This window comes from Nothobranchius furzeri, chromosome 9 (genome assembly GCF_043380555.1).
Source record: "Nothobranchius furzeri strain GRZ-AD chromosome 9, NfurGRZ-RIMD1, whole genome shotgun sequence".
Lineage (NCBI taxonomy): Eukaryota > Metazoa > Chordata > Actinopteri > Cyprinodontiformes > Nothobranchiidae > Nothobranchius > Nothobranchius furzeri.
The window spans coordinates 25,449,442-25,464,279 of record NC_091749.1 but is presented as its reverse complement, the minus strand read 5'-3'; the positions used below and the strand labels follow the sequence as shown (position 1 = coordinate 25,464,279).

General features: G+C 48.0%; 1 protein-coding gene across 2 annotated transcripts in view; it reads left to right on the top strand.

Moving 5' to 3' along the window:
• LOC107374127 (aminopeptidase N) overlaps window positions 1-14,838 on the top strand; it is a 61,075-nt gene that overhangs the window by 24,786 nt on the left and 21,451 nt on the right. For both annotated transcript variants that reach the window (XM_054732583.2, XM_070554724.1), the window contains 4 exons: window positions 7,070-7,805; window positions 7,898-8,040; window positions 8,761-8,897; window positions 10,193-10,319. In XM_054732583.2, the coding sequence (XP_054588558.2) occupies window positions 7,201-7,805; window positions 7,898-8,040; window positions 8,761-8,897; window positions 10,193-10,319 (1,012 nt within the window). In that variant the 5' untranslated portion in view covers window positions 7,070-7,200. The remainder of the gene's footprint in view (window positions 1-7,069; window positions 7,806-7,897; window positions 8,041-8,760; window positions 8,898-10,192; window positions 10,320-14,838) is intronic.

Here is a 14,838-nt window from a genome sequence, read left to right as displayed (position 1 = left end):
TCTTTACATTTAGAATTGGCTTACAGATATAAAATTAGTTCAGTAAAATATAAAGCATTTTATTTAAATATCCATTCATTATTTTACAAGCACAGAGAGCCGCATCAGATGGATGGAAGAGTAACAATCAGGTGTCGCCACCTCAAAAACTAATTTAACACGCGATCGTTCATGTCGGTTCATTTCCTTTAATGTTTTCTGTCTTTTATTTGCGCCTGATGCGTTTCGCTGTGGAGCATCACCTTGTCCTCCGACGCACTGATCACTGATGCGGCCGGCGAGCAGCGTGCACTCCGCTGTTTTTGCGGTCGGTAGGTCTTTTAGAACTGCAGTTCAAATGTAACTCATAAGGTGAATATATATGGACCCAGGTAGCAGTTTCTCTTTAGGACTGAGAGGAGATGCAGGAAGATAATAAACAGGCAGGACAGAAAAATAGTCAAATAAAAACAAGTTAGTTTTTGTACCTGGTGGTTGCAACAAACAGACACCATTGAAGGTAATCAGAAGTGAGGAACAGAAAATGAAATAATTATTTTAATGTTTAGAGCAGCAGGAACTCCGAGAGGCTGCAGGCGCATCAGTGAGTTTGCGGCCGCTGCACAGGGGGAGGGGGGAGAGGGCTGAAGCAGAAACTACCGTTGCTAAAAGAAATGTGTTTAACTTTGAAAATGTGGGCACAATTTTAATTGTCAAAACTCCAGCGAACCATTAGTTCGTTTTGCTCAAATAGAAATAGAGGCCTGCCTCTAATACTGGCCCTCCTTCCAATAAAGGCCTGGAGCTTGATGAGCTTGAGTCAAATACAGGACCAGGCCTGTATTAGAGGATTTACGGTATATTCATTAACTACTGTGTGGTACACCTGAGGTATTTTTTACAGGTGATCCCCATGGGCAACAGGTTTAGAGGATGGACTCCTGGGGGACATATGGTAATGGAGCTGTGGCTGAGGAACAGTGGTCTAACTGAACAGAAACACTCCTGTGTGTCAAACAGGACCTAAACCACTGCAGCTCCTTCGAGCTGGATGTGATGGGCCATGGTGTCGAAAGCAGCTCAGCCTGCAGCTCCTACCCAACTGTCTTCCTCATGCTGCACTAAAATGCAAACCAAACAGAGTATATTACCCTGAAAAATAATTTTTGTTAAAAGTAACTGAAAATATTTCATTTTTGAAAGCAATACATGTCAGTTTCAGGAAGGGCCTCAGTCTATTTTGTGCTACATAAAACAGATTCAGATTGTCAGACGCATGCCGGTGAGTGAGACGGAGGTGAGGATCCACACGTGGGTGAAGAAGGAGGCAGGCAGGCAGACAGGAACATTGAACAGGGATTTTAATTAGGAACACTCTGACATAGAAACAATGATCCAACACGAGACACAACACAGAAGGGGTTTAAATACAGGAGGGCTGGGAGCTTGGGTGATTGGGAAACGAGAGGCAGGTGGGAGCAGTTAACAGAGACACAAGACTAACCAAAAGGGGAGACAGGACAAGGTGTGACAGTACCCCCCCCCCACCCCCCCCCCCCACCCCTAAGGGCGGATCCCAGACGCCCACAGGAACAAAGAGCAGGGCGGGAGGAGGGGGACCCGGAGGGAGGGCCGAGAGCGACCGAGGGCCCGATGAAGAGGCTCTTGGGGGCCTGCGTCTGTGGCAGAGGAGGAGGCGAGGACAGTACACAGGAGACTGAAACACATGGGGCACTGGAGACTCTTGAGAGGATGTAGACGGGAACTCTTGAGAGGAGGGGAAGACGTCATCCTCTTGGACTGGAGACGTCAACCCTTTGGATGGATCTATGGGCACTGTCTCTGTAGGCTGGACCGGGGACAAAGTCTCTGCAGGCTGGACCGGGGACAAAGTATCTGCAGGCTGGACCGGGGACAAAGCCTCTGCAGGCTAGACCGGGGACAAAGTCTCTGCAGGCCTGACCGGGGACAAAGTCTCTGCAGGCTGGACCGGGGACAAAGCCTCTTGGACAGGGGACAAAGTCTCTTGGACAGGCTGGACCGGCGACAAAGCCTCTTGGACGGGCTGGACCGGAGACAGAGCCTCTTGGACAAGCTGGACCAGAGCCTCGTGGAAGGGCTGGACCGGAGCCTCGTGGAAGGGCTGGACCGGATACGGTGTGACCTCCGGAACCACCGCTGGAACTGGAGACGGCGTCGACCACGGGACTGGAGATGGAGGAGACGTCGGACTAGAGGGGACGTCGACCTCTGGACACGAGGGAGCGTCGACCTCTGGACACGAAAGAGCGTCGACCTCTGGACTGGAAAGAGCGTCGACCTCTGAACACGAGGGAGCATCGACCTCTGGATCGGAAAGAGCGTCGACCTCTGGACTGGAAAGAGCGTTGACCTCTGGACACGAGGGAGCATCGACCTCCGGACTGAAAAGAGCGTCGACTTCTGGACTGGAAAGAGCGTCAATCTCTGGACTGGAGAGAGCATCGACCTCTGGGCACGAGGGAGCGTCGACCTTTGGACTGGAAAGAGCGTCGACCTCCGGACTGGAGAGAGCGTCGACTTCCGGACTGGAAAGAGCGTCGATCTCTGGACTGGAGAGAGCGTCGACCTCTGGACTGGAGAGAGCGTCGACCTCTGGACCGGAGAGAGCGTCGACCTCTGGACCGGTGAGAGCGTCGAGCTCTGGACCGGTGAAAGCGTCGAGCTCTGGACCGGTGAAAGCGTCGACCTCTGGAGTGGATGAGGCGTCGACCTCTGGAGTGGATGAGGCATCGACCTCTGGAGTGGATGAGGCGTCGACTTCAGAACACGAGGAGGCGTCGACTTCAGAACACGAGGAGGCGTCGACTTCAGAACACAAGGAGGCGTCGATTTCAGAACACGAGGAGGCGTCGACTTCAGAACACGAGGAGGCGTCGACCACAGGACTGGAGGAGGCATCGACCACAGGACTGGAGGAGGCGTTGACCACACGACTGGAGGAGGCGTCAACCACATGACTGGAAGAGGTGTCGACCACACGACTGGAAGAGGCGTCGACCACACGACTGGAAGAGGCGTCGACTACCATCGACTTCTGGTCCGGGGCGTCGATTCCTGGTCCGGAGGCGTCGGCTTCTGGACCGTCAACTTCTGGACCGTCGGCTTCTGGACCGTCGACTTCTGGACCGTCGACTTCTGGTCCGGGGGCGTCGACTTCTGGTCCGGGGCCGTCGACTCCTGGACCATCGACTCCTGGTCCGGGGGCGTCGAGTCCTGGTCCGGAGGCGTCGAGTCCTGGTCCGGAGGCATCGACTTCTGGACCCTAGACTTCTGGTCTGGGGGCGTCGACTTCTGGTCCGGGAGTGTCGACTTCTGGACCGTCGGCCTCTGGACCACCGGCTTCTGGACTGGAGGAGGAGTTGCTGCAGATGGGACCGCTTGGACAGGCTGGAGCAGATGCGGTGCGACCTCCGGGACCACCGCTGGAACTGGATGCGATTGCACTGGTGGTGCTGGAAACTGGGAGAGGAGGGAGGATAGAGTGTCCAGTTGGAGCTCCTGGAGACTGAGGCTCTGATGGAGTTGGGCCAGCTCAGCTCGGAGACCTGCAAGCTCTGCTGGGTGGACTGCAGGCTTGCTCCTCTGGCTCTGGGACGAGGGAGCTGCTGGCTGGACTGAAACCCTCTCCTGGTGATTCGGGGAAGACAGGTTGTCAAGGTGGGACTCCTTGACGCTGATGAGCTGACGGATCCGGCCAAGTTCCGCCTGCAGATCTGTGAGCTCTGTCAGCTGGGCTGTGGGCGTGGTTCCTCTGCCTGCAGATGACGGAGGCACGGATTGGACCAGAGACGGGACTGTTGGTCTGACTGGGGGCGGGCCCAAACAGGTGCGTCGAGCCGGGGCAGCGGTGCGCTCGCGGCTCCGTCCTGGGACACAGGATTGCGGGGGAGCCCAGCAACCTTCCCCATGCTGTGGGCCAGCTCCGGGGGAGCACACAGCCAGTCTGGTGCCCATGAAGCTGGAGCGATCCGGAAGCGTCTCCCGGTCCAACCTCTCATCTGGCTCCGGAAGGGTGGAGAGGAACGCTGCGGCTGAAGCCCGGTGACGACGTCAGAGGCGAGGCGACGCCGGGGAGGAAAAGAAGCCGGCCGGTGGTCCCAGGAAAGAAATTGAAGCAGGCACTCCCAGGGACGAATCTCCCCGCTGGATCCTTTGCTGGGTTGGATCATTATGTCAGATGCGTGCCGGTGAGTGAGACGGAGGTGAGGATACGCACGCGGGTGAAGAAGGAGGCAGGCAGGCAGACAGGAACATTAAACAGGGATTTTAATTAGGAACACGCTGACATAGAAACAATGATCCAACACGAGACACAACACAGAAGGGGTTTAAATACAGGAGGGCTGGGAGCTTGGGTGATTGGGAAACAAGAGGCAGGTGGGAGCAATTAACAGAGACACAAGACTAACCAAAAGGGGAGACAGGCCAAGGTGTGACACAGATGCATTATTTCCAGATGTTTCTCAAGGGCACTCAGTTCACGTGCGTTTGTGTCTGTGCATGTGTGTGACAGCAAGCATTTGCCATGTGGTGATGACTAGAAGAAGCTAACTTATGAAGCAGTTCCCTTTAAAAAGCACACAGTCTAAAGTTGTGTATTGACAAGCATAAGTCTAGAAGGTTTATACTTTCAGAGCCAAATGTGCAGCAGCAGTGTTCTTGGGGTCAGTGTGTATTTGAGTGTATGTCTGAGGGACTTATTCAAACTGTTAGCACCCTGTTCTTTTTCGAGCAAAAACATTTCATTCTGTGCTGCGATTGCCCTGATTACGCCACACAGGCTGATAAGAACCTTAGGAGCTTCCTGGGACACTTGCCAGGCTTCTGCAGAAATGCAAATCAGAGCTGCTTGAGAATTGTTCCACAGATCGGTGGGAGCGTTATGTTTAAAATTTATCTGAGACAGTTGATAAAAACAATGTATCAGCAATTTTAGAAATCTCATTTCTATATGTCCTCAGGCCTGAGGAAATGCAGGGTTTTAAACCTGATGCTGACTAACACTTAGCCTGGACACAGTCTTGTTTTCATTTATCAGATGACATTCAGCTGTACTGATTCTGAGTTCTAAAAGCTGAAAAGACTGAATGTCTGATCATTGCCCCTTGAGAGCATGATTCCCCCCGATTAGTTAACGACTTGGTCATTTAACTCATCAAACTTAAGAAATTTGGGTGTTATTGACTAATCAGTGTCTCTTGAAGGCCACTCAAAAACGTTGGTGCGAAACAGTTTTTATCACAAGAAATATCTCCAAACTGCGAAGGTTGGTGTGAAGACAAGAACTTGAAATGGTTATCCATGCCTTTACTGTATCTCCTCCCGACTAGATTACTGTAACACACTCTTCACATGTTTTAACAAAAAGCCCTTGACCGTCTTCAGTTGGCCCAGAACTCTGCAGCGAAGCTCCTATTTGGAGCAAACAGAAGAGCACACATCACTCCTTTTCTGATGTCACTGCACTGGTTACCCGTTAACTTTAGAGTTCATTTTAGAATCCTGACTGTAACTTTCAATGCTCTACATGGTCAAGCTCCTCCCTATATTACAGAACTGTTAAAGCCTTATGGGCTCGACACACGGGAGGCGACATCGCCTCTCCTCCATTCATTTTCAATGAGACATGCGCGACAAAGCGATAATCGCGGGTCTCCCTCCGACCAAGCGAAACGCGAAAAACGTGCATGTGAAATTTTGCGCTCGTACACGTGTCGTGCACAGGCGACCCAGCGACGCAATCCCAGAAAGTTGAAACATTTTCAACTTTTCTTCGCTGTCGCTCGGACGAGGACCAATCAACGGAGGTTTCATTCACTGGCCAATGAGCGGACAGGATGCTCCGTACATCTCTGAGCAAACAAGGAGGAGAAGTTGATTATTATTATGTTTTAAATAGTAAAATCACAAGTAAGATTTCACATAACTCTAACAGCACCTTGTGAAACATCATATCTACCACTTTATTAACTCTGAACTGCTTTAATAACCTTAATTCCCTCCAACCTGACACAGCCAAACAAAACAACGGAAGTTTCGATTTCGCCATGGAACAGAACGCGTAGACGGCTTTGCCGCTGGCCGGTACCGCGGACCGCCTCCCGTGTGTCAGGTAATAAAAGCGACAGCAACAAATTTCGCTGATCGCGGTCGTTTGTCGCCTCCCGTGTGTCGAGCCCATTATGCTCCAACCCGAGCCCTCAGGTACACACACCAGAACCTTTTAGAAGTTCCAAAGACCAGGTATAAAAGTCGAGGTGATCGCTCCTTCCAGACTGCAGATCTTCCTTTATCCTTGCGTAATACTGACAGTCTGGACACCTTTAAGAACCGCTGAAGACCCTTTTATTTTATTTTTATTTTTTGTTTTGTTTTTAATTATCTTCCATTTGTTTGTGATGCTTTGTAGCTTGATGAATTTATGATTTTATGACTTTATGGTTTGTTCTGTTGATCTTTGCGATGCATTTGTGATTTTTCTTTCTGTGATAAATTCTATAAATAAACTTTACTCACTTATTTTACTATTATGTATATATTAGGCTTAATTTTTTTGTTTTATTTCTCTTTTGCCCTTTCATCCCCACCTGAAGAGCCTTTTAAGACAATTAAATTAATGATTAATAATTTCATGGCTTGTATAATTGCTACCACACTAGACATATCCAAGAAGTAGTTCACAGTCTTTAACAACTTTTATGTCTGTTTGGAAACAGCCTGATATTCAGCATGACCCATTCTCATCATAGATGTTGTTGATGCTGTCATGTCAGGATGAACCAGAACCTCTGAGGGACTCAACACCTTGTACCTAGTTCTGGCAAAAGAGAGTATGGTACTAGCAATGTGTACCAAATCAAGTTCCCTAACATAAACTGAACTGAAGTGATTTACTTGTGGCGAACAGAGCTGTATTAAGACTGAAAAAGATGACTGTAAACATTTTTTTTAACTTTGTGCTAGTGTTACATGTCACTGGGTTCTAAGACTTAAATGATAAATACTGAGTAAATAATTGAGAGCTTTCTCACGCTGTGTTTCTCCCCAGGAAACAATGAAAAAAGCTGTTTTGAGATGTTAATTAATCAACCATTAAGTGAAATGAGAAGAGCACCACTGACCCTAAACATCAGCAAACTAGGACACCTCAGAGTTCATCTCTAACCTTGTGAAGCAGACATGGGGAAAGTCTACCATTTCAGTAAAAACGCTGTCCTTGGGACGCTCGTTCTGGCTGTCACTGCACTCGCTACAATTATAGCTCTATCTGTCGCCTATCACAAGGAGAGAGCCAATAACCAAAGTAAGCCTGGAAATGGAGCATCAGGTACCAGCAGCACATCTGCACCCCCCACAACCCCCTTCACACCAAAGGTGCCTTGGGACTATTATAGACTTCCAAAAGGCCTCGAACCCGAATCTTACAATGTGGTCCTGTGGCCCAGGCTGAAACCCAATTCAGATGGCCTTTACATTTTCACCGGAAATTCAACTGTGGTCTTCAGATGTTTAAAGGACACAGACCTAATCATTATCCATGCCAACAAGCTGAACTTCACCAATTTCAAAGGCATGCATGCTAAACTGAGTAGTCCTCATGAAGAAGCAGTACCTGCCCTGCAGAAGTCTTGGCTCACGGCGAGGACGGAGTATCTAGTTGTTCAACTGCAGAGCAAATTAAAAGCAGGAGCAATGTATGCTCTTCACACTGAATTTATGGGTGAGCTGGCAGATGGCCTGGAAGGATTCTACAGGAGTGAATACCTGGAGAACGGTCTAAAGAAGTAGGCATGAAAAGTTTCTGTTTGTTTAATTTATTACATCTAACCACGCGTGTGTCTGTTTGATAGTTATAGTGGATTTTCTTTGTTTACAGGATTGTTGCAACTTCTCAGATGCAACCAACATATGCCAGGCAAGCATTTCCATGCTTTGATGAACCGGCCATGAAAGCCATCTTCAACATCACCATCATCCATGACCCAGACACAGTGGCTCTGTCCAATGGCAAGGAAAAGAGTCAGTTTCACAAAACACACACACACACACCAACACATTCTCACTCCAGCGCGTCAAAAACAAACGCTTGGTCAGCCACCCTCCACGTCAGACCCCTGGGTAAGGTACAATGAGCTTGTTTGGAGCCCTGGCTGCGGACATCCCATCGCATCAGGGTAACGCTCCATTGGGATGCAACGGTAGCAGACATCCCATCACGTCAATTTTACGCTGCATTGGGATCTGCAGTCAGAAAAGGGAAAAAACCCTTTTCGCACATAAGTAACGAAAAAGGACACTTTTGGCTTCAGGGGTCTGATGTGGAGGGTGGCTGATCAAGCGTTTGTTTTTGATGCGCTGGGAGTAAGAATGTGTTGCACACACACACACACACACGTCAGACTATATATACATCTATATGGAGAGAGAGAGAGAAAGAGAGAGAGAGAGAGAGAGAGAGAGAGAGAGAGAGAGAGAGAGAAAGAGAGAGAGTCTGATCTCAGCTTTAAGGCAGGACCAGGTTTTGGTGGATGAATGGATGGATGACTATCCATCATTGAATATTGAATAAAGGTTGTTGGCAACAATTATAGAAAGACCTGCATCAAGATGAATAAAAATGTGAGTAGTAGAGTGCCTTATGTAGTAAATTCTCTGTCTGATGGTCAGGTCATAGATGACTGATAGCCTGAACGCCTGCTAACAGAGTTTCAATGTCCGATTGTCTCTCGTTTTGTACAGATTCTTTGCTCTCTGTCGTCAGTGGTGTTCCTGTCAAAGTTACTACCTTTGAGCCCACAGAGAAAATGTCCACATATCTGTTGGCCTTTATCGTCAGTGATTTCATTTCCATTGAGTCAAGCACAAGTAACATTTCGGTGAGAAAGTTTCTCTTTGCATTTTAATTGCTATCGTATCATCAGTAATGCTCCCTTGTTGTAGTATTTACAGATTTATTACCGATATTACACTGCCTGGCAAAACAAAGTTGCCACCTGGATTTAACTGAGCAAAGAGGTATGAGCCTCCATTAGATAATAATAATAATCATCATCATCATCATCAAACTTATATAGTGCTTTATTAGGACACTCAAAGACGCTTGTGTGAACTCTTACATTCACACACTGCCAGTGTAAGCTACTACGTAGCCACAGCCGCCCTGGGGCGGTCTGACAGAGGCGAGTCTGCCATTTGGCGCTTCGGCCCCTCTGACCACCACTAACACAGGCAAGTTGGGTGAAATGTCTTGCCCAAGGACACAACAGCAGAATACCCCTGGCTGGAGCTAGAATCGAACCCATGACCCTCCGATCATGAGGCAACCCACTCTACCTCCTGAGCTACTGCTGCCCCAAATCATCTGCATGGGTGATTATGTTTCAGCTGGCAACAAGTTATTTAACCCCAACTGGTGCAATGAGTCGCTTCTCATTTCTTAAACAACCATGTAGAAAGACACATCTGGTGGTCATGGAAAATATGTTAGTCTGTTTGAGAAGGGTCAGATCATCGGCATTAAGCAGAGAAAACATGTAAGGAGATTGTAGAAATGAATAAACTGGGTTAAGAACTGTCCAACACATTATTAAAAACTGGTCTGATGAGTCCAAATGGACCCTGTTCCAGAGTGATGGAGCATCAGGGAAAGAAGAGAGGCAGATGAAGTGAAGCACCCATCATGCCTAGTGCCTACTGTACAAGCCTGTGGGGGCAATGTTATGATCTGGGCTTGCTGCAGTTGGTCAGATCTAGTTTCAGCAACAGGATGTGCTCCAAGCATGAGGTCAACTGACTACCTGAATATCCTGAAAGACCATGTTATTCCATCAATTGAGATAGGGTGGGAAGCTCCGTCATCTGGGAGGTCAGAGTAGAACTGCTGCTCCTCCACATCGAGAGGAACCAGTTCAGGTGGCTTGGGCATCTGGTTGGGATGCCTCCCAGGTTAGGTGTTCCTGGCATGTCCAACCAGGAGGAGAACCAGAGGACGACACAGGACATGCCGAAGGGATTATGTTTTTTGTCTTGCCTGGGAACACTTGCCCTGGAAGAGCTGGCCCAAGTGGGCCTCTATGCTGCTGCACCCACTACACAACCTCGAATAATCAGAGAAAAATGTTTAGATGGAGATTTGTTACCCTAGAAATCACATGCTTTTAATTTCTTGCAGATCCGAATCTGGGCTCGAAGAACAGCCATAGACAATCGGCAGGGCGACTATGCTTTAAATGTTACAAAGCCAATCCTTCAGTTTTATGAGAAATACTACAGTTCAAATTATCCACTCTCAAAATCAGGTAGGTCAACACAGAAGAAAACATTTGTGTCGGATATTTAACCTGGCTGTTGTTGGCTTCATTACTGGTTTTGTACAGATGGCTTATTAACTTCACTTGGAGTATGATGTTACATCTCCTTTTCTTTCCTTTTGTCTCTGTTGGGTGGGGATTTTACTTGTGATTGTTGCAGACCTTTAAAAAATCCAGAAAAGGATGTTGATCAAAGAAAGTGTTTAGCTCCGAGAAAATATACATGACTGAAGTCATGCAGAGATTGTGAGGATCGTAACGGGCGTGACTCATACAGGACATGGTATATATATATATATACATATATATATATATATATATATATATATATATATATATATATATATATATATATATACTCATATCATACTTATCATCAAAGTTTATTGCACACCATAATAGAAGAGTAAAATAGTGAGATCAGTCAACATGCAAGCAGCAGCAGCAGTCCTGCCAACCTTGTCAAAAAGAGGGTGTTACGCTAGAGGTTAGGCCGGATAGCTTTTCTCTGCTTTTCTACAATGATTGGCTTAAACTTCTTCACCATGCCGCTGAGTCGTGTTGCCAGACATGAGTACCACATGTGCATATTTGCCACAGAACTCAACTCACGCTTCCGCAGCTTCTTGCGTAGTTTAAATGGGTGAGTCGTACCAGTGTAAATAGATGCCAGATTGCGTACTGGCTATGCAAAATGCGTACAGGGTGCAGGTCTGCAGCAGTCTTTCAAGAGATTAGAAAAGAAACAGATCAAACTTTGTTTTGTTTTGTAGTGGTCAAAATGGAGAAATGATAAATGGTAAATGGCTGTATTTGTATAGCATCTTCTTTAGGGTTCTACAACCCCCCGAGACACTTCACAACACAATCAGTCATCCACCCATTCACACCCAAGCCCATTTGAGAAGACACAACAGCTGCCAGCAAATCTGTGTAATACTGCCGCCATGGTGTGCCTTATGAACGTTCTGTGGCAGCATGGCGTTGCGTGGCGGCATTCGTTTCGCCACGCATGGTAGTAATATTACCGCATCGCCGGACTTGTGAATGCGCAACAGAAGGAAGTGTCCCGATCACATGGGGAGTTCCTGCCGAGCTCTGGCCAGCAACTATATTAAAAATGAAAGTAAACATGGGCTTTCCACAAGTTTTGTTTCTGTAAAAAGAATCAGCTGAGATAATAAACTAGGGCAACGTGGTGCTCCAGGAGCTTCTCTCCATTAGAGCTGGAGGTCAGATCACCAGAGACTGATCAGGAACTGTGGGGGACAGACACTTTTAGGAGCAGCTTGTTAAAAAACGTAATGAGCATGGCTTCAATCGCAATAAAAAGCAAGTTATCTCCAAATGGCATGTGCTTGTATAGCACCTTCTTAGGGTTCTACAACCTCCCAAGGCACTTCACAACACAATCAGTCATTCACCCATTCACACGCTGGTGGGGAAGAGCTACAATGTAGCCACAGCTGCCCTGGGATGCACTGACAGAGGTGAGGCCTGCTGAACAATGGCACCACCGGCCCCTCCGACCACCACCAGCAGGCAAGGTGGGTTAACTGTCCTGCCCAACGACACTAAAGCAGAATTCTCTAGTCAGAGTTGGGATCGAACCTGCAACCTTCCAATTACTGGACAACCCACTCTACCTCCTGAGCTACTGCTGTCCCAAGATAGACCAAAGTCCGTGTAATATTTCTACATGTGATCAGGCACGTGCGGGGGGGGGGGGGGGGGGGGGGGGGGCAGAGCGGAGAGTGCTTGAGCACCTGCCCCTTTTGTCCAAAGTGCCCAAAGTGCCCTTTTTCTGGTCGTTTGTCAGATTTTACCGTACAAAACTGTTTTACTGTGATACATATTGAGCACTAGGACCATGCGGAGGCAACGCCTCAAGCTGAAGCCTTTTCCCTTGGACCCGCCTACAAGCTCACTGATTGGCTCTGCCGCATCATACTAACGTGTGATTGGTTGTCCCTGTTGTCACTCTACTTTGTAGCCATGGAGACGACAGACCGTTGTTTTGCCTGCGGGCAGGAGTCTGCGTTCATCTACCTGTAAGTTTTTTTTTCTGCCTGCTTCATGTCAGCTGGATGGATTTTAATATCAGAGCTTTTGTTTACGTGCGTTTGAGTCTCTGGTTAGTGTGTGTGGAGCAGAGTGAGGTAGCTGCATGTCTGGGACAGAAAATGAGACATGAGAGAGACTGCCAGTACTGAATCAAGTCTGTTGGAGTAGAGAAACCACAAAACCTGCTGGGTACCAGCCCTCCAGGACCAGGATTGGACACCCCTGGGCCAGGGGACCCTCCTGTAACCCCAACAAAAGCTGGTCCCGTAAGGCTACATCTGAGGGAGAGTCGTCGGGGTCATGTCGCCGCAACCTACAATGTAGCTCACGCAACCTCAAAATAAAAGAAGATACAGTCTCATTTGGCTTCTGGGTGCAACCAAAAAACTGAGACCTTAACACCAAGGTTGGAGTGGGGTCTCCATGCAAGGAATCTAAATAGTTAAGGATTTTACGGACTTGATCTTTTTCCTTCTCTTCCAAAACACTGACCTGACGTTTGGCTTCCCCAGCCATCACCCCCGATGCAATATCAACCTTCCTGGGTTCTGCCAACTCCTGTGTCCCTAGCAACCCGGTTATTGGTTCCTTCCAGTCACAGTATTTTAAGTCCTCCCCATGTCCTTTAAATTTTGGAAGCCAAGGGGCCCTTGGGTAAACAGGCATCATCATGGCTAATTTATTTGGCTCCAACAGCCGCTTTCAAAGCCTGGATCCTGCCAACAACGCCAAATGTGGCACCTTCCTACCGGGTAGGTGGGCTATACTATATATCTACAGGATACCAAATCCCACCCAAGGATTACACCAGGGAACGTTGACAGCGACTGCCAGAGATCAAAGCCGGGCCAGTCACTAGAACGGTTGCCGGAACTGGGCCCGGTGAGAGTCTGCAGCCTTATCTGGACGCTGCGGGGCAGATTCCTCCTCCTTCAGGACGCTTGTCTGCCACGCCGTCGTTTTCCTCTTCCCTCAAGAGATCGCCTCCTCCATCAAGACGCGTGTCTGCCGCACCGCCGTTTCCCTCAATCGCCCGCTTCCTCCTGCAGATCAGTCACTGACTTAGCCGCGCCACGCCGTCGTCCTCCTCCGTCGCGGGTCTACCTGACAGTGAATTTTAACGGCAGTCACTGCTCGATCGCACACCACGGGTCACACCTTGTCACAGGCCGCTACTCACATGCCAGGGCAGAGGAATACCCTGCCAACATCCCCATGAAGCCTCGTCACAGACAATCGGTGTCCTTTCACCCGGCGACTCTCTGCTGTCTGCCGCCGTCTCCACCGAAGACACTCCTAATCTGCCACCGGTGCAGATAATTGCCCCGGTCTGGATGTCATCTGTCCAAGCTTGTCAAAATAAAATCACACAACCTCCCAGTTTCCTGGGTTCTCCAAAATAAAAGCATCCCATGCACTAAAACTAAGTAAAAAGAATACACACTAAAAATGCACCACACTGGAAGGAAAAACACAATAAACACCGACTTTGCCCGTATGACACAAGCACCATCTTACATTGGTGATCTTCTTAGTCCCTACACCCCCAGCAGGTCCCTGAGGTCCAGTGATCAAAGCCTACTGGTTGTGCAACGCACCAGGCTAAAGACTAAATGTGACAGATCATTTGCTGCTGTGGCCCCCAGACTCTGGAACTCTCTCCCCCTGAGCCTGAGATTAGTGGACTCAGTGAACTCCTTTAAAAAGCAGCTGAAGACTCACTTGTTCAAGCTGGCTTTTGTATGACCTTCTTCACCACTCTCTCTTTATTCTGCTCTCCCCGCCTATTCCACCTTCCTCAGGATCCACTGATTTCCCTCTTTCCTATCCACTCTCTCTTTCTTAACATTTTTTAATCACAATTGTCTATTTTTGCTCATTTTAAATATATGTTTAAACATTTTCTAAATGCTTTTTTAATATTTTTACATTTTTTTGTTTTTGTGAAGCGCCTCGTGATTTTTATCTTGAGAAGCACTATAGAAATGATATTTTCTTCTTCTTCTTCTTCTTGAGAGGGGCAACCATGTCCAGGACCTGATTACAAAGTAAATCAAAGTGTTGTGAATAGTGATCAATGTTAGATGGATCTGGGTTAAAGGTCTCTAACCTTACAGACATACAGTCCACGAACATTGCAACAGTTTCTGCATCCAGGGCTCTGAACCTATAGCTGGAGCTTCACACACAGGGACAGGACATGGCAAAGTAACATCAGAGTATTGGAGAGTGGTCAAAGAACACGGGAGGCAAAGTCACACGGTTCATGACAGGGAGACCAAAAGAGAGAACTATGTCCAGGATGTGACCCCTGGCATGAGCTGGGGACGATACCCATTGAGTTAAATTGAATAAATCTAGCAAATTCAACAAACCTTTTGCAAGCACATTGTCAGAACAGCAGATATGGATGTTAAAATCACCAAAAAATAGGACATAGTCC